This window comes from Mustela putorius, unplaced genomic scaffold, assembly GCF_011764305.1.
Source record: "Mustela putorius furo isolate JIRA1106 unplaced genomic scaffold, ASM1176430v1.1 tig00000135_pilon_pilon_pilon, whole genome shotgun sequence".
Classification (NCBI taxonomy): domain Eukaryota; kingdom Metazoa; phylum Chordata; class Mammalia; order Carnivora; family Mustelidae; genus Mustela; species Mustela putorius.
Genome location: NW_025421292.1, coordinates 1,307,119 through 1,327,840, shown reverse-complemented (window position 1 = coordinate 1,327,840; position 20,722 = coordinate 1,307,119). Strand labels below are relative to the sequence as shown.

The 20,722-nt window shown below is 38.6% G+C and overlaps 1 protein-coding gene across 1 annotated transcript; it reads right to left on the bottom strand.

Annotated features, from left to right (window-relative positions):
* Positions 1-6,320: 6,320 nt before the first annotated feature.
* Positions 6,321-12,624, bottom strand: LOC123386980 (HLA class II histocompatibility antigen, DQ alpha 2 chain-like). Its single transcript, XM_045074663.1, has 5 exons — positions 12,471-12,624; positions 7,957-8,202; positions 7,232-7,513; positions 6,813-6,987; positions 6,321-6,638 (listed from the first exon to the last, which is right to left on the bottom strand). Exons 1-4 carry the CDS (start codon positions 12,556-12,558, stop codon positions 6,833-6,835), a joined length of 771 nt encoding a protein of 256 aa, XP_044930598.1. The 5' UTR covers positions 12,559-12,624; the 3' UTR covers positions 6,321-6,638; positions 6,813-6,832.
* Between the last annotated feature and the right edge of the window lie 8,098 nt (positions 12,625-20,722).

The window sequence follows — 20,722 nt, the reverse complement described above, 5'->3', positions numbered from 1 at the left end:
GAAGTTTTAAAATTTTATGTAGTCCCACTTGTTTATTTTTGCTTTTGCTGCTTGTGCATTTGGTTTTATATCCAAAAAATTGTTGCCAAGACATTTTCCTCAATGTTAAAACATTCATTCTTTTTTCTTGAGATATAATTGACATAGCATTATATTATTTTCAGGAGTACAACATGATGTAATATTTGTATATTTTGTGAAATGATCACTACAATGAGACTAGTTAACATCTGTCACCATAAAAAATTAATTCAGATATAACTGACATATGATACTATATGTGTTTCAGGTGTACAATATAGTAATTCAACATTTACATACATTATGAAATGATCAGTGTAATAAGTCTAGTTACCACATGTCACCATACAAAGAATACAGTATTACTGTCTATAGTCCCTGTGCTGGACACTATATCCTCATAATTTATTTATTTTATAACTGGAAATTTATTCCTCTTGATACTTTCACCCATTTTGCTCACCAACCAACCCCCTCTCCTCTGGCAACCATCAGTCTTTTCTCTGTATCTAGGAGTCTGTTTTTGTTTTTTCATTTGTTTTATTTTTTAGATTTCATATATAAGTGAAAATATACAGTATTTGTCTTTCTTTCTATATATTATTTCATTTAGCATAATACACTTAAGGTCTATCCATGTTGTCACAAATGGCAAGATTTCATTCTTTCTTATGGCTGAGAGGTATTCAGTTGTGTGGTGTGTATGTGTGTGTGTATGTGTGTAACATTTGCTTTAGCCCTTCATCATTGGTGGACATTTAAATTGTTTCCATGTCTTGGTTATTATAAATGAAGTTGCAATGGATATGAAGCTGCAGATATCTCAATTTTTTGAGGAAACCCCATATTATAGGGTTGAGCCAATTTACATTCCCACCAACAGTACGTAATGGTTCCTTTATCTCCATATCCTTGTCAACACTTGTTATTTCTTACTTTCTTGATGATAGCCATTCTGACAAGTGTGAGGTGATATCTCTTTGTGGGTTTGATTTGCATTTCTCTAATTATTAATGATGTTGAACTCTTTTTCATGTACCAGTTGGACATTTGAATGCCTTTCTTAGAAAAATGTTATTTAGATCACTAACATGTTTATTGGTTCTATTTGGTCCAAGGTATAGTTCAAGTCCATTATTTTTATTTAATTGGATTATTACTAGTTTTTTGCTTTACATACTATACAATATCTATTTCATCCCAGGCATTTATTCAAACCTTCTCTAACCTCCACCAAATTATGCTTGTCTTTTGTCCATTAGTATCATGTTACCTTGTTCTTTTCCTTTATGAATTCTTACAGTTTATAATTATACACTAGTGGAATTTTATATATGTATATTTCTTCCCACTGAAATGTAAATTCTGTGAAAACAATGAATATATCTGCTTTTACATTATTTTAGTACACACAGAACATAGCATGGTATGTATCACAACACTGGTATTCAATGACTATTTTTATTTTTGCATTATTAATTGAATTAGTGTATATATTAACAAATTTGGGGCTTAGGTCAGCCAATAATATAGTGAACATTACTTTGGTTTTACTCTTATTTCTTGTGACATACATATTCTTTTGTGTTACATTTCTGGGAGGTCAGTGGTCTGGAGGAGGATTTAGTTACTCACATTTTCCTAAGTGGGAAAAAATGAGGGAAACCTTCAAAACCAAAGTAACTTCAAGAGAAAGCCTCTCTGTGTATTATTATTATTTTTTTGTCTTTCTTGGAATACTCTTGAAAAATTTTGTGTTATGGAAAATGTCAACCATATATAGTAGTGAAGACAATAGTGCCATGCAATATGACTTTAATAATTATTAATTAATGGATAATTTTGTAAACCCACATACTTAATCTTACACATATCCTGGATTATTCTGAAGTTATCTTACACATCTTATCATGTTCTTGATGAATATTTTATTAGAAAATTCTAAAATATAATGACTTTTTAAAATTTATTTATTTTTTATTTATTTTCAGCATAACATTATTCATTATTTATTATTTAGCATTATTCATTATTTTTGCACCATACCCAGTGCTCCAGGCAATCCATGCCCTCTATAATACCCACCACCTGGTACCCCGACCTCCCACCCCCCACCCCTTCAAAACCCTCAGATTGTTTTTCAGAGTCCATAGTCTCTCATGGTTCACCTCCCCTTCCAATTTCCCTCAACTCCCTTCTCCTCTCTATCTCCCCATGTCCTCCATGCTATTTGTTATGCTCTACAAATAAGTGAAACCATATGATAATTGACTCTCTCTGCTTGACTTATTTCACTCAGCATAATCTCTCCAGTCCCGTCCATGTTGCTACAAAAGTTGGGTATTCATCCTTTCTGATGGAGGCATAATACGCCATAGTGTATATGGACCACATCTTCCTTATCCATTCGCCCATTGAAGGGCATCTTGGTTCTTTCCACAGTTTGGCGACCGTGGCCAGCATTACCTTGATCCCCAAACCAGGCAAAGACCCTACCAAAAAGGAGAATTTCAGACCAATATCACTGATTAATACGGATGCTAAGATTCTCAACAAGATCCTAGCAAACAGGATCCAACAGCACATTAAAAATAAAATATAATGACTTTTTAGAAACATAATATTGCCATTACCACCCCTAAAATTAGAAAAAATAATTCTTAATACAGTCAGTGTTCAATTTTTGTGATTGTCTCAAAAGAATTTTTAATAGTTGTTTTGTTCGAATATGCATCCAAACAAAGCCTAACATTTGGTTGATATGTATTCAGTACTTTTTAATGTGAAGTTTTTCTGTTTTCTGTTTTTCTTGCAAATTATTTGCTGAAAAAATGTGATTTTCTAATTGTGTATGATATTAATATTAAATATTAATAAAGTCACACTTTATGTACACAGCCAGAAATAGTTCAAATAACTCAAATAATTTTTTTCAGAATCATACTTTAATATCATGAGGATTGATATCTAACTTTGCTTATAGTAATCATGTGGTGATCCTTTTTAACTTTTAGTTGATAGAATGAAATTATTGCTCTTTTCTTAAGAAACAATTTTAATTCCATTTTAAAATTATTTGAATACTTTATGAATGAATCCCATTTACAAAAGGCAACTTCCATTAAATTTTTTTGTCAGTATTTCTTGGGAAAGAGTCTGAGTAGGTCAACATTTGTATATTCCTGGAACACTAGTCATGAGATTTAATATAACTCTAAGAATAACACACACATGAGCACACACACTCACACAAACACACACACATAATGTCCAAATTCCTGGGTTCTCACCTCATGAGTCATTTAAATTTACATAACATTAATTTGAAAGCCTAATGCCAAAAACTTTTCCTGAGTACATTTGTGCATTTTCAGGTGATCTACTTTTTTTATAGTAAAATTTTTATTTTATACATTTGATACCTTAATTGCTAACATTTTCTGTTTTATTTTTTAAAAGATTGTTTATTTATTTGTCAGTGAGAGGAAGCACGCAAGCGGGGGGAGTGGCAGGCAGAAGAACAAGGATCCCCGCTGAGGAAGGGACTGGGTGAGGGAACTGATCCCAGGACCCTGGGATCACGACCTGAGCCAAAGGTAGATGTATAACCATTTAACTGACTGAGCCACCCAGGCATCCTGCTGCTTTTTGTTTGTTTGTTTTTTTTTTTTAATACACTTTATTTTATAGTACTTTTATGATCATAGCAAAATTGAGTGGAAAGTACACAGATATCCTTGTCCCCACTAAACACAGCTTCCCCTACTATCAATATCCCCTACCAGAGTGGTATATTTATTACAGTTGATGACACTACATTGACAGATTATCACCCAAAGTTCATAGTTTACATTAGCGTTCATTTTGGTGTAGATTCTGTGTGTTTGAATAAATGTGTAATGGCATGTGTCTGCCATTATAGTATCATACAGAGTAGTTTCACTGGCCTAAAATCCCGTGTTCTATTACATATATTTTCATGATAACCTCTGAGCCAAATTTATCAATTCCTAGCCTGAATTTTTAATTATTGTCTTCTTTCTACCCCACAGGTAGTTTTTTCTCCTTGAATCTTTCCACTTCTCCCCAAAGTAAACATTCATAAGATCGCTTACATATAACATACTTTGTTTAAAAATTTATGTGCCATAATGAGGGAAATACATCTTTTATTAGAGATGAAAAACCAAAAGTCAAATATTTCAAGTTTTTGTTCTAATAATTATTTTAACAACCCTCCACCAGTGATATGTCCCTGACTGCTATACTCTATCTGTTCTCTTAGCCTAACCTAATCTCAATATCTCAGAGTTTCTGGGAAAAAAAAATCCTCTCAGTAATTTATGAAAAGAAAATAGTTCATAGCTGCATGTTTGAATCTCCTACATCATTAAAGGACTCAGAAAAACAGAAATCCTTTCTGTATGATATGATCCATCCTTTTAAATAAATTAATTATGGGTAGAACTAGCAATGTTTTCTTATGTATTTGTACAGCCTAAATATCAAGATTTTTCAAATTCTGTTGAAACTGCAAGAAAGTATTTTCACTTCCCTATTATGGATGAGAAATATATAACTCAGAATATATTTATTCTGTGTTATCATGTTTAAAATACTAGCTATAAAGTGCTAAATCCTGAATTGAATTTAGGTTTCTTTCCCTCAAACTATGAAGTATCAACTATTATATGAAAATTATGTCTTTTTCCCCCAATTATACTTTAACTTCATTCATGCAGGGGGCCATGGACAGGAACAGCCTCATCCATTTCACAGCAATTCCATAATAGTGTGTTAGATAAAATGTATGGACACAGCAGGTACAGAGTGAAAAGACCGGGGCAAAATTATGCCTAAAACAATTTCAAAGGGCAAAATGACTCCAAGTCAAGTGACACAGAGTAAAGTCGTGGACACACTCAGGAAAGCCAGGGAATTCCATCCGTAGATCCATTTCCTCTGCCAGAGTTTCCACTAGGAGACAATGAATCTAGAAGAAGACGCAGCATCCATAGTTGCCAGTACATTATCCCCACCATGTTGTCCCTCCTGAGATTTCTTTCTCATAGGCTCATTCTTTCCTTGATCAGGAGGGGTAGGGGTGAGAGGCAGGGGGCTGGGGTATCGGAGTGTGTTGCTAGGGTGTACCAGGCTACATGGGGAATCACTGATCTAAACTGATCTGCCTAGAAACATCCTGCAGCTATATTCACTCTAGTGTCCCTGACATGCCATGGTGGTACAGGAAAGTCTCTGTGCTTATCTAGCAGGGATTCATGTAGGAGGTGAAGCAAACTGCACCTGTGTTCTCAGAAACTTAAATACTCCTGTGGTTTCTACTCCCATTCCTCTTACTGTTGCTACTATCCCTAAGTAGCAATAAAGTATTTGGTTCTTCTTAGATATGGACCTTATGGTCTTATTCTAACCTCTCCTGGCTTCCATTTCTTTTCTAGCCTAAAGAATTCTCATCTTCTCCTGGATGAGTAAGGGAGAGGGATGCTGGTCCTACTATCAATCATTCTTCACAAATTGAAATTTTCAAGTTTTGGAAAACAATTTTGACTTTTGGTACCTTGAAATTCAAAATTCCATTATTCCAACTTATTTCTCTGTCATAACTTTTAAAAACTATATTAAATGAGTATGAGCTTATTTCTTCATTTTTGTATTTCTTCTATAAAGAGTCTATACAGAGGACACAGTTCTAATATTACTTTCATTAATGTCTGAATTGGGAAGAGAGTGGTAGTGCCCCAGTGTGGGAATAATAGGAAGAGAGATTTTTTTTTTACATTTTTAAAAAATTTATTTATTTTTTTCAGTGTAACAGTATTCATTGTTTTTGCACCACACCCAGTGCTCCATGCAATCTGTGCCCTCTCTAATACCCACCACCTGTTTCCCCCAACCTGCCACCCCCCGCCCCTTCAAAACCCTCAGATTGTTTTCCAGAGTCCATAGTCTCTCATGGTTCACCTCCCCTTCCAATTTCCCTCAACTCCCTTCTCCTCTCCATCGCCCCTTGTCCTCCATGCTATTTGTTATGGTCCACAAATAAGTGAAACCATATGATAATTGACTCTCTCTGCTTGACTTATTTCACTCAGCATAATCAGGAAGAGAGAATATTAACATTAGCTATAATATCAAAATATTATCAGTCTATACTTGCTTGATCCTGTGTAACTGGCCATGAAAATAATCTGGAAAGTGAGATTAAGTGGACCTGAGGCATAAGGGGCCACAGCTCTAGTCAGCCATGAGATGACAGACAGGAAAGTTTTACTAAAAGATCTCATAAAGGGAAATTTATTATTTCCACGGTAATAATGGATCAGGGTTACAAAGAACCAGGGAACTGGATGGAATATCCCAGATAGCTCACTGTAGGTAACAACTGACAAAAGGAAAAAAAAAATCAGGCATTCAAGGGACAGAATTCCAAAGGGTATGTGAGCTCTCAGAGGATATAGGAGGACCTTAAGTTCCAGAAAAGAGGTGAGAGGAGGAGCACTGGAGAGAGAAGGAATACAGTGAGCTAGACCAGGCAATAGTGCCAGGTCACCTATCAAGTCCACTCTTCTGCTCTGGTCGGCAGACATGCGGTGATCCTGCAATAGGACAGACATGGGATGGTTGATCCGCAGGGGCTCCTGTGCTGTCACCATGCCCTCCCCCAGACTCCTACAACCTTTCAACCATATCTGTGTCCACAAATTCCTCCCAGTTTCCTTCATCCTGTGCTGTGAATCCAGCTCTCAGCTTTGACAAATCCGAACACTTACCTTCCTTTCTAGGGTGGGGCTCACAAGGGTCCTTGATGTCTGGAAGCACCGCTTGAGCGCAGCCCTTGGATAATGAAGACGGTGCCCACCACGATGCCCACAAGGCCCACAGACAACCCCAGGGCACAGACCACGGTCTCTGTCAGCTCTGACATAGGGGCTGGAATTTCAGGTTCTGTGAAAATGAGGTTGTGGATGTCAGACGTCAGAATGTTGGTTCATGTATATGTGTGTGGGATGGAGCAGGAGGGATGGTTTTTGTTCTATGAGGACTTAGGGCACCATGGTTAAGGAAGAGGGTAAAGTTTATTATTTGAAACCTTTAAGGTATAAAAAACACGAGATTTACAGGCTCAGAGGCAGGATATTCTGAACTTGATAGAGGAAGAAGGTGCCAACGAGGTGGAATTCATACGTACCCCAGTGTTTCACAAGTGGTTCGTCCAGGCCCCAGTGCTCCACCTTGCAGTCATAAATATCATCAGCAGAAGGGAGGAAAGTGAGGTAACTGAACTTTAGGAAGGAATGATCCTTCTTGGCGAGGAAGCTGGTTTCAGAAACACCTTCTGTGACTGAGTGCCTGTTCTTCAACCATGTGACATTGATCACAGGAGGAAAGATGTTGTCCACAAGACAGATGAGGGTGTTGGGCTGACCCAGACTCACAGAAGACTTGGGAAACAGAGCCATCTCAGGAACCTCTGTGGTGAGGAAGCAGCACTGATATGAATTGCAAAGAGCTCTACCCTCAGGTTCTGCACTGTGTCCTGCAAGAGCCCATCCATCAACAGTTCCCCATCTGATGGTAGAAGAGTTCTTACTTTCTGCTTGGGAAATGCTATCTACACACTGCCTGCATTTTATCCCTGTGCTCTTCCCCCTGTGGGCATGCTTACTAAAGTGGCAGATCTATAGGACTTCTCTTTGAGGGGTTCAAGGAGTACAAGAAGTTAGGGTCCTTGTATTACATGACAATATTTCAGTTTTGTGATAGCAGATAATGAGTGTTCAGTAATTACTATGAGAAGATCTGAGGAAATATCCTTGGAAAGCAGTCAAGTGTATCTATCATAGGGAGAAAGGGAAAGAGACCTGATATGTAGGGATAGATTCAGTAAAGAGAGGCAGAGTGGTGGACACTTACCATTGGTAGCAGCAGTATAGTTGTAGAGTTTAATCAGGATGTTCAAGTTTTGTTTTGCTATTGCCAAGTTTCTCAGTGCACCTTGTGGGTCAAAACTTCCAAATGTACTAAACACAGGTAGCCGCCAGACAGTTTCCTTCTTCTCCAAGTCTACATAGAATTCCTCATCTCCATCAAATTCATGGGTGAACTGGCCAGAGGGACCATAAGACTGGTAGACATTTATGCCATAGGAAGCAACATGATCTGTTGGTCAGTAAGGGCGAGGATCAGGAAGTAGAAAACAGAGGGAGAAAAGAGCCTTATTAAACCAAGTGACAGAAGAAACTGGCTTTCAAATATAGTGGGCTTCATCTTTGGCATAGTCCTTAGGCATATTTCCCAGCACCACCTCTGTTCCCTCTCTCTCAGTGTTGGTAATTGTCCAGTTAGAATAAAGTCTGCTTTTCCAGTGTCATGTAGGCTCCACAAGAGCAGAATTATAGCAGCCTTGTTACTGCTATTCCCCGTGTACCTAGTTTAGCACCTGGTACATTCAGTAGGTTTGTAATAAATATTATAATAAAATGAATGAAGGAATGAATGAATTATCACAACCTATCTTCCTTTCTCAGAAATTCACTTTCTTTCCCTCAGCTTCATAAGTTTTATCTGTTTCTTAATTCTTTCATGAGTTAATAACACATGCATTTTGACTCCCCTCCCCATAGGACTGGTTCAGAGCAGAACATTTTCTCCATCATTCCTTCCTTCCTTCCTTCCTTCCTTCCTTCCTTCCTCCTACTCCTCCCCCCTCTTTCTGTTCCTCCTTCTACTTCTTATTTTTCCAAAGAAAAACACACAGAACCATATTATTTTAAAAGAGTTTCTTAACTATTATAGGGTAAAAGAAATTGTATGACAATATTACAACATATATACAAAATAAACAATGCTTCTAAGGTCACTGTTTTAACAATAGTAATCCTCAGAGAGGAGCACTTGATTTCATCAGAAATACAAAGTGTAAGCTTTATTAGATTTTATTTTTTCCACTCCCAACTCCTCCCCCCCCCTTTTTTTCCTTTGAGGAGGTTACTAAACTTCTCTCATTATTCTGACTCAACATTTCTATCTGTTTAGGATTCCAGGCAAACTATGGCCCTTTTCCTCAAATGGACAATGTCCTTGTGTGAGGAAGCCAAAGTAGAATGGCAGCAGTAGGACTCCACTCAGTGAGGCTAACTGGACAATTTTGTGAAGAAATATGCATTGTTGTTGTTGTTGCTGTTTTAAACACTTCCTCTTTATGTTCCTCCTCATTTACAGAACATCAGCAAGATGTTAGACAACATGAGGAGCAGGGAGTAAAACATCAGTCAGCATGGTTTTCAAGGAGCTTATTGCTGACAGTAAGCCAAGTGAGTGCGGGAACAAAGACAGGAAGCTGTGGTGAGACCTGGAAGGGAACAGCAGCAGTCTTATGGTCCCACTTCCTCCGCAATACCTCAGCAGCCAAACCAAAGTTTGTTATTCATTCATGTTCCTTGGTCTTTGCAGGGGTCTTTCTCCTTGAAACAAAGTTCTCTTTACAGATTTCCTGGACACCTCCAATTCCTTCTCCAAGTACCTGCTTAGTTACCAAAATTTTAGCTAAGTTCTCTCATTGAACATGTTTTTGATCACATTATACCCTCCAGCACCTTCATCCCAGTGTCTTGCTCTCCAAATTTATCTATAACTCATCCAGCTCACTCTCTTTGACCCCCTTGGTTGATTACTTAAGAGACCCTCCACCAAAGCCTCTTTATCCTCTATACTTTATCCTTGACTCCTTTTTCAAACATGAATATATGCAATTATTGTTTTCATCGGGTACTTGTCCTGAATTGTCAACCGTTGATGAACATTACACTGCTAGGCCAACTGGAACCAGTCCACTTTTGTAGTTTCAGTCCCAGCTGAGTCCACGGTCCTGCACAGCAATGGTCCTTCTGCTTTCCTGCACCAGGGGGCAGATAGTATGTTCTTGCATCTTTGAATCCCCAAAAGTTACCTCTTGTGTGCTCAAAAGTGTGTATTGAATGTCAATTGCTATTCTTGAGGATCAGAGAAAGTTGGGGGGAGTGGAGACTGATAGACACAGAAGTAGCAGAACAATATGGAAGTAATAAGTAGTAACCAAGGGTGTATTATGACTTGCGAGCTTAAACACTATTGCTTTCACGGGCCCCTTTCTCCATTAAAATATTAAAAATCATATTTCATGATTGCATTGGTCCAAAGACCAATATAATGCAAACTTAATTAAAAATTAAAATGTCTTCCTCTACTCTAAATGTTCATTTTTTTCTTTCAAATTTAAAAGAAATTAGAACATTTTTACAGGTGCCATATAAGCAAGACATACCCTTGGGACTGCCCTACCTATATCTAATGGATAAGTTGAGCCTGGCTGGGGCATTCTGGTGTAACACTGAAGAAAGGAAATTGGAAGTTCTCTGGAGAAGCAAGTGAAACCACCGAATGAAATTAGAATGGGAGTAGTCATGGTTAACAATGTTGGTGAAAATTAGAGCATGCACCATTTTACTTAATTTGTTTTTTCTACTTTGGTTATTATAAATGAACTTTCTGGGTCAATAAGACAGAAGGAAGCTGTGTGGCTCAGTCTGTTAAGAGCTACCTCTGGCTTCAGCTCAGGTCATCATCTCAGGGTTGTGGGACCAAGCCCCACCTTGGGTTCTATGCTCACTAGGGAATTTGCTTGAGATTCTCTTTCTCTACCTGTTCCCACTCACAGGCTCATGCTCTCTCTCTCTCTCTTAAATAAATAAATAAACCCTAAAAAATTAAACAACAAGTATCTATTCTAGATCCTGGAAGGAAAAGAAAGGATGATAAAGTAATTCATGAAAAGAAGGTGTGAAAAGGTGGACAGTGAAGGTAGAAGAGCTGGAGTGATTAAATAATTAGTGTGTGCTTGTCCAGTTTTCCTCTGAAGGGGTATCCATTAGCTAGAATGAAGTATAGGTAATTTGAGTTGACAATTTAAGGATAACATAATTTAATTAATGGAGTTTTTAATAATAAAATTCTCAACTTTTAAATAAAAATAAAGATATTCTTTACTTTGTTAAAGATAAAAATTATGGATAGCCCAAGTCCATCAATAGATGAATGGATAGGGCGCCTGGGTGGCTCAGTGGGTTAAGCCGCTGCCTTCGGCTTAGGTCATGATCTCAGGGTCCTGGGATCGAGTCCCGCATCGGGCTCTCTGCTCAGCAGGGAGCCTGCTTCCTTCTCTCTCTCTGCCTGCCTCTCCGACTACTTGTGATTTCTCGCTGTCAAATAAATAAATAAAATCTTAAAAAAAATAGATGAATGGATAAAGAAAATACAATCAATCAGTTATCTATCTATCATCTATTATCTACCTATCTAACATCTATCTATCTATAATGGTATAATATTCTACCATAAAAATAATAAAATCTTGCCTTTGTAACAACATGGATAGATCTAGAGGCCATAATGTTAAGTGAAATAAGTCAGCCAGAAAAAGACAACTACTATCTGGTTTCATTCGTATGTAGAATTTAAGAAATAAAACTAATGAACAAAGAAAAAAAGACCAAAAAACAAAACAAAACAAACGAGAATCTTCAGTACAAAGAGCAAACTGATGGTTGCCAGGGGTCAGGTGGGTGGGGGGATGGGTGAAACAAGTGAAGGGGATTAAGAGTACGCTTATCTTGATGAGCACTGAATATATATGGAACCATTGAGTCACTGTATTGTACATCTGAAACTATAATATATCCTGGAATTAAAATAAAAAATACCAAACCACACCTGTAATAGTAACAATTAAGAGACAGGAATGATCATTGACATTTCTATTTCTTCATTATTGGAAGAGCATTTCTAAATACATTTTTTACTTGATTATTTGTGAAGTGACATATATGAGGTCATGTGGTAGAATGACTTGTCTACAAGGACTACAGGTATTCAGATGGGCTTGTTTGCCTAATCCCCCCATGCCAGTTTCCAGTATGAAAATGTGTGCAGATCTGACACAAAGAAGAGGACACCCTTGTCTATATCTACGTAGTATACATAATTCATGGAAGTGAGACTCAGAAGAAACACATAAAAAGCTTCAATGTTGTTCAGAGACATTTGGGAACAATAGTTCATGAATTTTTAGTAACAAAACATCTACTCATGGAAACATTTCTAATCTTTGGGGCAACCATAAATGAATGCCATTGAGCCCTGCAGGCTGTATTCACTGGATCTGATAGCAGAAAGGAATAATGTCCTTAATGAACTCTGCAACAGCACAGGTAGCAAAGAGAATGGGCTGGATCTCCAGTTTCCTGGAGGAAGGAATGACCATAATTTTTAGACCTGTTTAATATTGAGAACACCTTTGAAATTCTCTACTATTTCTATGCCAATCTCTATTTTTATCTCTTCTAGTTCCATTTCCCAAATATAGTAATTACATCCCTCAGCTGTGCACTCACCCACAATGTCTTCACCACCAGAGGGACCCATCATGGTGGTCAGAGTGAGGGTCCCCAGAATCAGAACTCTGTTCATCCTTTTCTCCATGTGGTTTCTGAAGTTGCTGTTCTGAGTGACAGAGCAATGGTGAGGACCCAAATGAGAAGGGAATCTAAAGACACCCAAACCAAGCTCTGCTAGGTCAGGTTCTGGCCAATCAGAAAAATCCCCTATATGATGACACCTCTGTTGCCACTTGAAGAGTTTGTACAAAGAAAGTTGAAGGGATTGGGAAATCCCCTTGTGATGTTGCCTCCATTCAGAATAGACCTGGGGAAATTATTTAGAAAAGGAGAGAGGATATTAAATTAGAATCTTCTTATGGGAGTGTATGCTTGCTGGTGGCAAGAGGGGTGGGAATTTCTGATTAGCCTTGTGTACCGATAACATCATCCCTTACATGGTGTTCTTCAGGATATTCTGGGTGACAACTCCCAGAAATTCTCCCATAAATTGATTCCCCTTCTTGGCAATTCCTTACTCCTTCCCCTTTCCTGACCTCCATATGTGGGTTTATTGCCTTTCTTTTTTGCTTCCATAGTGCATAAAACATTCTCCACAATTTGAGTAGATTCACCTACCTAAAGTATTGTTGGTGGTGGTCAAGGAATACCTTTGCCTTTCTACTTATGCAAATCCAGTTGAGTTAAGTTCTCATGTTCTCAAAATGTCCAGGATTTGCATCTGGAGCAATAAAAGAAATCATAATGTTGGGACACCTGGGTTGTTCAGTTGTTAAGTATTTGCCTTTGATTCAGGTAATGAACCCAGGGTCCTGGGTTGGGCTCCCTGCACAGCAGGAAGCCTGCTTCTCCACCCCACCCCCCTGCTGGGGTTCCTTTTCTTGCTCTCTCTCAGTGTGTTAAATTAAAAAAAAAAGAGAGAGAGATGTCATAATGTCATGAATGCTGCCTACAGTAAATGCTGTGTTTTAGGCAATTAGGGGACACTGATTACATTAAAGACAGTTTGGGATGCCTCATTCTATGATTTATAGTTTTTCAATTCTTTTTGTAATGAAGAATTCAGATCAAATGGGCAGAGTGAGGGGAATTGCTGTGACTTAGAAATTAGTTTCCTTTCCAGAACCTCCTGGATCTTTTCATATTCTTTATCCTGCCACAAATTCCAGATATTTGTAAGGGACTAGAAATTGAGCTAATGTCAAGGGCAGTCATTAGAGGGAGACATATTTTTTATTTTCCTGAAGAACTGATTTTCTGTGTGTTTTGGAAATCACAAGTTAATGGGGGTGGGAGTGTGGGGGGGTTCCACTTAGAGTCCATCTCTCTGTCCCTGTCTGATGTCCTTCTGTTTCTTGGCACACTGTCATACCTCATGATGACAGAGACTGTAGGAAGAGTGAGACAGGAAAAGCCCTGGCATCTAGCAGCCACCTGGTACTATTAAGCAGGTCTTGGTGTTGCCAGGAGCTGGTCTGCAACTCACAGCCAGGCTCTGGTGTTTTCCTGGTGAACATAAACAATGTCATAGGACAGCAGTGTCAGACAGCCACTCAGTGATCATGACAGATCAAGACAGAGCACAAGGCCACTCAGTAATCATGCCTGAACACAGACAAAACTCAAAGATTGTCAAAGCCACAAAAATGACCAAGCATCCCTCTTTCCTAGATGATACAATTGCCTTCTGCATCTTTGCCAGTTACAGCTTTAGCCTCAGCCTGGTCTTATTCTAGGTAAGATTTATTAAGATGCCAACTGTAGAATTATTCCATCCTACTGTCTTCTACTTCCTGACAATCCAACTAAGAGCAGAGTCCCTCTCTCTTAAATCCTCTTCAAAATCACCTAACACAAGCCCAAACCCTATAGTAGTTAAACTGTCAGTTTTATGTGTTGGTTGGGCTCTAGTCCTCAGTTAATAAATCAAATAGTAATGGGGCGTGGCTCTGAAAATATTTTGGAGATGTGATTACAATTCATAGTCAGTTGATTAGGAAAGAGAAGTCTTCCTAGATAATCTGGATGAGTCAGAACCAACCAGCTGTAAAGTCTTCAGAAGCAGATCTATGGGCTCCTGAATGGCTCAGTGGGTTAAGCATCTGGCTCTTGATTGAAGTTGAGGTCTTAATCTCAGGGTCAGAATCTAAGCCCCATGTTGGGCTCCGTGCCAGGTGTGGAGCCAATTAAAAAAAAAAAAAAAAAGACCAGAGATGAGGCTTCTCTGAGAGAGAAGAAATTGCACTGTGGGCTGTAGCACCTGCCTATGTCTGGAATCAAGTCTGTCTTTCCTGACAATGGCCAGACCTGTAGATTGGATTTGCCCAGTGTACCCCATAATTATTAATTAATATTTCCTGCTTGTTCTGCTCTTTGGTTCCAATACCCTCTTACTGAGATGCCCATGATTCTCCATGGTGAGTTTTCTCCCTCACCACAATGAACAATTAAACCAACTTGTTCATCCACAAGTGTGCTCCTGATGGTCTTTGGCTGGAGGCATCAATGGCAGCTCATCAGTGTGCTGTGAGGAATAGACATATGCTGCACCTGAAATGAAAAATTCCTAGGGCTCCCCCTATACCTGGAGGTATAGGTATAGTACACTAATATCTTCCCGGTTTTCAATGAGGATATTGAGTTTCAGAGAGGTCGAGGAATTTGCTTAGGGTCACACAGCTTGTGAATGCAGAGGTGAAATGTGACAAGAGTAGAAGCCATGAGTCTTTGTAGTGGTTGGGAGTTTCCTGTGTGGATTCAGAATACAGAGTCCTAAGATAATTAGGATAGATATTTGACCCTATGGGTGGATTTAGTCTCTAAGTGTGTGTCATTATGGATGAAGAGAGATTCTGAGGTTCCACTGAGGCATGCTTCATTTATGATGCGGCATCCTTCTTTTAGTGCAGGAAATAACATGTTTCTATGCTTTTCCTGGATCCAGACTTAACTGCTTTCTACTGCTAAAATCAGAAACAAATAGGAGTCAGCCTAAAAAATACACTAAACAGACAAAACCAGTTTATTCATACAAAAACCTTAATTTAGCTTATTTTGTAAGACTAATTGAACTGGTTCATTTCTTGCTTGTGCCTTTGGAAATGACAAAGGAAGGTGGACTGTTTCTTATGGTTGATATGAGGTAACCACTGAAAACTGTAATATTGTAGCCAGTCCCTTTGAAGAATTAGCTGTAACTGCTTTCTCATAACATAAGCAACTTTATAACAAGATATACTTGAGCCTCCTTCCACCTTCTGGTTTAAATGCTTCTGGTTTGCAAGCTGTCTTACTGGCATATGCACAATAAATTTTTACTAATTACCACTTCAGAGATTCATTGGTTTTACTTTGGCTGTTTTGATCCTTTGATATTTCCTTGCAAAAATTACCCAAGATTTTGACAAATGGACAAAACCTTTCTTGACGATACTCAGAATTTTACCTATTACTATTAATATAATCTTTAAGGAAAATTCAACTCAAATTAGGAAATTAGGATGTCATCCCTGTGGATCAGAATTTCATCTTGGTTGGGAAGTTGAAGGTCCAGTGTCAGATCTCAAATCCTGGGAGAAGTTGAAGTCTAATGAAGCCCATGTCATTAACTATACGAAGATGAGCTTTGTCTATAACCCGACTCTGTCTCACCTCTTCCTGCTGTCACCCAAGGAAACTGTTGTAGTCACTTCAGTCTTCAGGTCATAATTTTAACATAAGGTAAAATTAGTAGTGAATTGGATCCAAGAGAATGGTGTATCATTTTTGACAAAAATTAATTTGTTACTAACTGAAAGGTAAATGAAAGACTTTTTTTATAAGTTAATGGTAGAAAAAATTTTGAAATTTAAAATATTACTTTGTCCAATAATTTTCTTAAAAGGCACTAATTTCCTCCTTTGATTTAACTAATTTCCTCCTTTGATTCATATAAATGAAATATGTCCTTATAACTGACATCATTGGAAGCCCTCTAAGAAATTATTTAGACAGAATGTAGGTTAGTTCTAACTAACATTTATAACATTTTCTAGGGACTAGTGTATTTTCAAATTCTTTAGTTCTGACTTTCAACTCCTTTGTCCTGTCCTAACCCTGGTTATTATGCATTGGTGAAGTTTTACTAAAAAGGCCAAATCCTCTTGTAGACATGAGAGATGCTTCACAGCAATAACTGAGTCCAGAGAAGCAGACGTAAGAAGAGGACAGACTTTGTAATTGAATAAGTAAGTGCTCAACACTAATTCACCTTGGGCAAGTCACTCAAAATATATCAGCCTAAGTGAACTTTTCTATAAAAGGGAATGAAATTAAGAGTCACTTATGGTTTGTCTCCCTCCCAATCCCATCTTGTTTTATGTGATAGTATATGATGAAATGAAATTATAAATAAGTACAAATTATAAGGTTTAGATATGGTCCAGTTCCTGGCACATGGCAATACTCACAAACGATAGCAACTCTATACTGACTAATATTAATGGTGCTAGGCCAGGGATGGCCCATAGCTTTTCCCTCATTCATCCAACCTTCTCCCTATGGCAGGGTGGGATTGGAGAGCCTGGAAACCAGAGCAGCACTAAGAGATCACCAGGAAGTTGAATTTTTTTGTGAAGGATATTATCTCATCAGCTTTTTCTATACACAAACCACAATAAAATGTAATGATTTGAATAATGTTTTAGTATTTTCTCATGATTCTGAAAGACAGCAAATGGTGCCATGCCCATGTGAGCACACTGTTCTGGGGCAGCTCAGGCAAGTCCCAGTACTAAGTCAATTTAAGAGGTGAGTTAACATTGCAGTTCTTAATACTATGAGCTGTAAAAGAATTTATGACAATTTTTGCAATGTATCACAATGTTCTCTGGCTTCCGGGTATAATAGAGCAATGAGTTTTGCATGTGAGAGTTGGAGTGCTTCCTTAATTGCATGAATCCCACCCACTCACCTACTAAGTTTTACTTTCTCCCCATAACTTTCTCAAAGGAGATGTGAACCAAGAACAGTTGAATTCCAACATGCACAAGATGTTTTGATTTGTTCTCTCAAAAGACATTTAGGGTTTCCTAATGAGAGTACAGAAAGTGGGAGAATTGTAAGTGATCTTATCAAGCACATTTTTATGCAAAGGCCTTTGTACTGATAATCCAGTCACCTGTCCTCTCAAATGAAAAAGCTGATTGTAGAGGCTGCTTTTAGGCAAACAGGTTTGAGGGATGGAACGCAGACAGGTCCATCAGGTGAGCCACCACAAAATATCCACAGGCCCTCACTGACCAATGAGCTAGTTACAACTTGGCACAGTTAGCAAAAAAGGGAGAGTTCCATAGGTTGCCATACAGCGTTATCTTCCCCTTTTAAACACAGCCCCCACCCACTGCCTCCTTACAGACAGCCTCTCCTCTGTGGTCTTACCCTCCCTTGTCTATCTCCATTGATCTACTTCAGGTGAATTCTTTCCCTTCCAGTGCTACTGGCTTCCACCTGATCCATGCCTCACATTTGCGGCCCCCATCTGATTGAGAGAGACCACATTTAGGCACCACATTAATGAAGCAGATGGGCATTGCAAAGACAGTTATTCTGTTTTTCATGTAATATCACTCCCACCTAATCTTTGCCACCAACAATTCCTTTCTATGAACTAGTTGCTTTCTCTCTTAAACTGCTGAAAACCCTCAAAAATTGCCTCCATGTCTAGATCTTTCACTAGAACTTAAGGGAACTCTTCAGCTAAACTGAATAGGTTCTTTGATAAGGACTGCATGCTAGGACTATAGCATATAGTCAAAAAATGCTTGTTCACTGAACTGAAGCTCTTCATTTATCAGGTTACAGTACTGACTGCCTGGAGACAGATGATGGTCTTCATGTCCAGGGGTGTTTGGTTCTCTTTCCAGGAACTCTCCAATCCTAATGTACTTTGATGTAGTTTGAAGAGGTGGGGTTTGGATAAGGTGGCCAAAAAAGAATTCTTGAGATGTCTTCAGTGCAAAAAGTGGATTTTATTAAGCACGGGAGACAGGACCCATGGGTAGAAAGAGCTTCCCTAGGGTCTTGAAGAGTCACCAATTATATACTTTCAAGCTGGGAGGGGGTTAGGGGCAGCAAAAGCCTCCAAGATATTTTGAAGACAAGGTATCCAGAACCTTGAAGCATTAGCTATTTTTAGGAAATGTCTTTCACTACTGTTTAATGAATCCTCAGTCATGAGACCCCTCAGATATATATCAGTGAGGCATATGCTTGGAGGATGATTCCTAACATTTATCTGGGAGGTTGGGAAGGGGATGGAGCAGAGGGGAATGGAGATAAAGGGAGCTTCCAAAGGAATAGAAACTTGTTTAAAGTAGAATACATTTAACAGACTCACAGGACGCTGGAGGGTCAGGCTAATATTGACTTTTGCCCTTAGCAAAGTGTCAACATCTAAGCAGCTCAGTTCCCATGGTTTCAAGGACTGGTCAATGGGCTGTAGGAAGAAAGGTAATTTAATTTTTTTCTTTTGTCTCTGTTTAGCACATGGGTTACCATGATCATTCATTATACAGGAATATTTGCTTATTGTTAGTCAATAAAGCAAATGAAAAAGATGAAATAAATTTTAAATGTAATTGTCTATTTTAAATTACATTTTTTAAACCAGATGTTAATACATATAGTTAAAGCATTTTGCCTAGGAAGTTTTAAATTGTGATTTAACTAGAATTTTAAAATACAAGTCATAACACAAGTAGCATTTTAATGTTCAAATAACTGACAATAATAGGGAAAAGTGACCCACATGTGTGCAAGTTTGGGAATTTTCAAAAAAACGTTTCCAACAAAAAAAGTATCGTATAAAATCATGTTTACAATAATAGAATTGATGACAAATTATTCTTCGTGGAGTATTTCTCTAAAGCTATATGTAATATAAGCCCTGGCAGTTGATTTTCCTTTTGTAATGTGATTGTCCTAGTGAAGACTGTTTGCTGAGGCATCCAGTTCAAAGGCTACCTTGAATAAACACATTACCAGCCAAAGGTAATGAGCCAGGATTCCCTACTCTGATTTTTCTGTTTGTTATAGAGATCTAGTTGATCTATCTATCTATCTACCTATCTATCATCTATTTATTTTTCAGCTTTTTTTTTTTTTATTTGGGAGAGAGAGAGCATGAACAGGGTGAAGGGCAGAGGGATAAGCAGATTCCCCACTGAGGAGAGAGCCAGCTGTGGGATACCATCCCAAGGCTCTGGGATCATGACCTGAGCCAAAGGCTGATGCCCAACCAAGGTGCCTGAGATTTAGTTGATATAGATAACTAACTTCCTCCACCTTCCTTTTTTCTCTTTCTGTGCTTTAATCTTCTCTCATGTTTTAAAGTCACCAATAAAGAGTGAACCTGCAAAATCCTGGGCCCCTACTCTCAGCCTTGGTAAAGGTAGGTACTCCTCCCCACTCCCACCTGTGACCTCAGTATATGGTTGGAGACTGCTGTGTAATTTCCAGGATTTGTAAGTAATAAACCTCATCTCTTCCAAAGTTTCCTGGTTATTGCTGAGGGATCTTTCCATCTTATTAAGAATCACAGGAGTTGGTCCTGCAACAACAGTGTTTATGGATAGCCTGAGGCATGCACAAAACACTATCTCATGAAAAGGAAAGCTTTGTCTAGCACCTGAGAGATTGTAGAGATGGAGGGCTTAGACTGTGCTTTGAGGACAGGATAAGAGAGAGGGGAAGGACCCACAACCCCTTAGGCCTCTTTTCTCAGCCTATGCTCTTGGTTAGATCCCCTCAGCAGGAAACAGGGCAAATGGACCTAGGATATCCTCATTGTTCATACCTAGACCTTCATTGCTCTACACCAGGACCCCAACCTAAGGGCCTTTTGCAGAATGTGTTTGCCCGAATGAGTCAGTTAGTAAACTCCCTCCTGACCTATTGGATGACAGTTATGTAAATCAGCCTTCTCCTAGTAAACCTAGGTTGCTGGAGGATACACAGGCTATCCCTAGCAAAGGGGACTCTGACTTTGTCTCTCTCTCTGTTCCTTCTAATAGATGTGGGGGCTTCTCCCTCACTCATTTCCTGTGTTAATGGTTTTAACTGGAGCCAGCTGGGGTTAGTCTAACTTGAGACGGAGACTTTAAGGAATATTCCCAAGAAGCTGCTGAAACTCTTTGTTTTGGGGAAATTCCCTGTCTTCTGTGGCCAGACCTGGACTGCTTAACCCCTCCCCCTGTTGGCAGGAAAACATG

What these genes read in the sequence shown, in the direction of transcription:
- LOC123386980 (XM_045074663.1), bottom strand. Translation starts at nt 12,558, where the DNA reads ATGGAGAAAAGGATGAACAGAGTTCTGATTCTGGGGACCCTCACTCTG. An exon ending in CTATACTGCTGCTACCAATG is followed by an intron (nt 7,514 to 7,956) that starts GTAAGTGTCCAC and finishes TCCTCACCACAG; the next exon opens with AGGTTCCTGAGATGGCTCTG. An exon ending in ACCACTTGTGAAACACTGGG is followed by an intron (nt 6,988 to 7,231) that starts GTACGTATGAAT and finishes TCATTTTCACAG; the next exon opens with AACCTGAAATTCCAGCCCCT.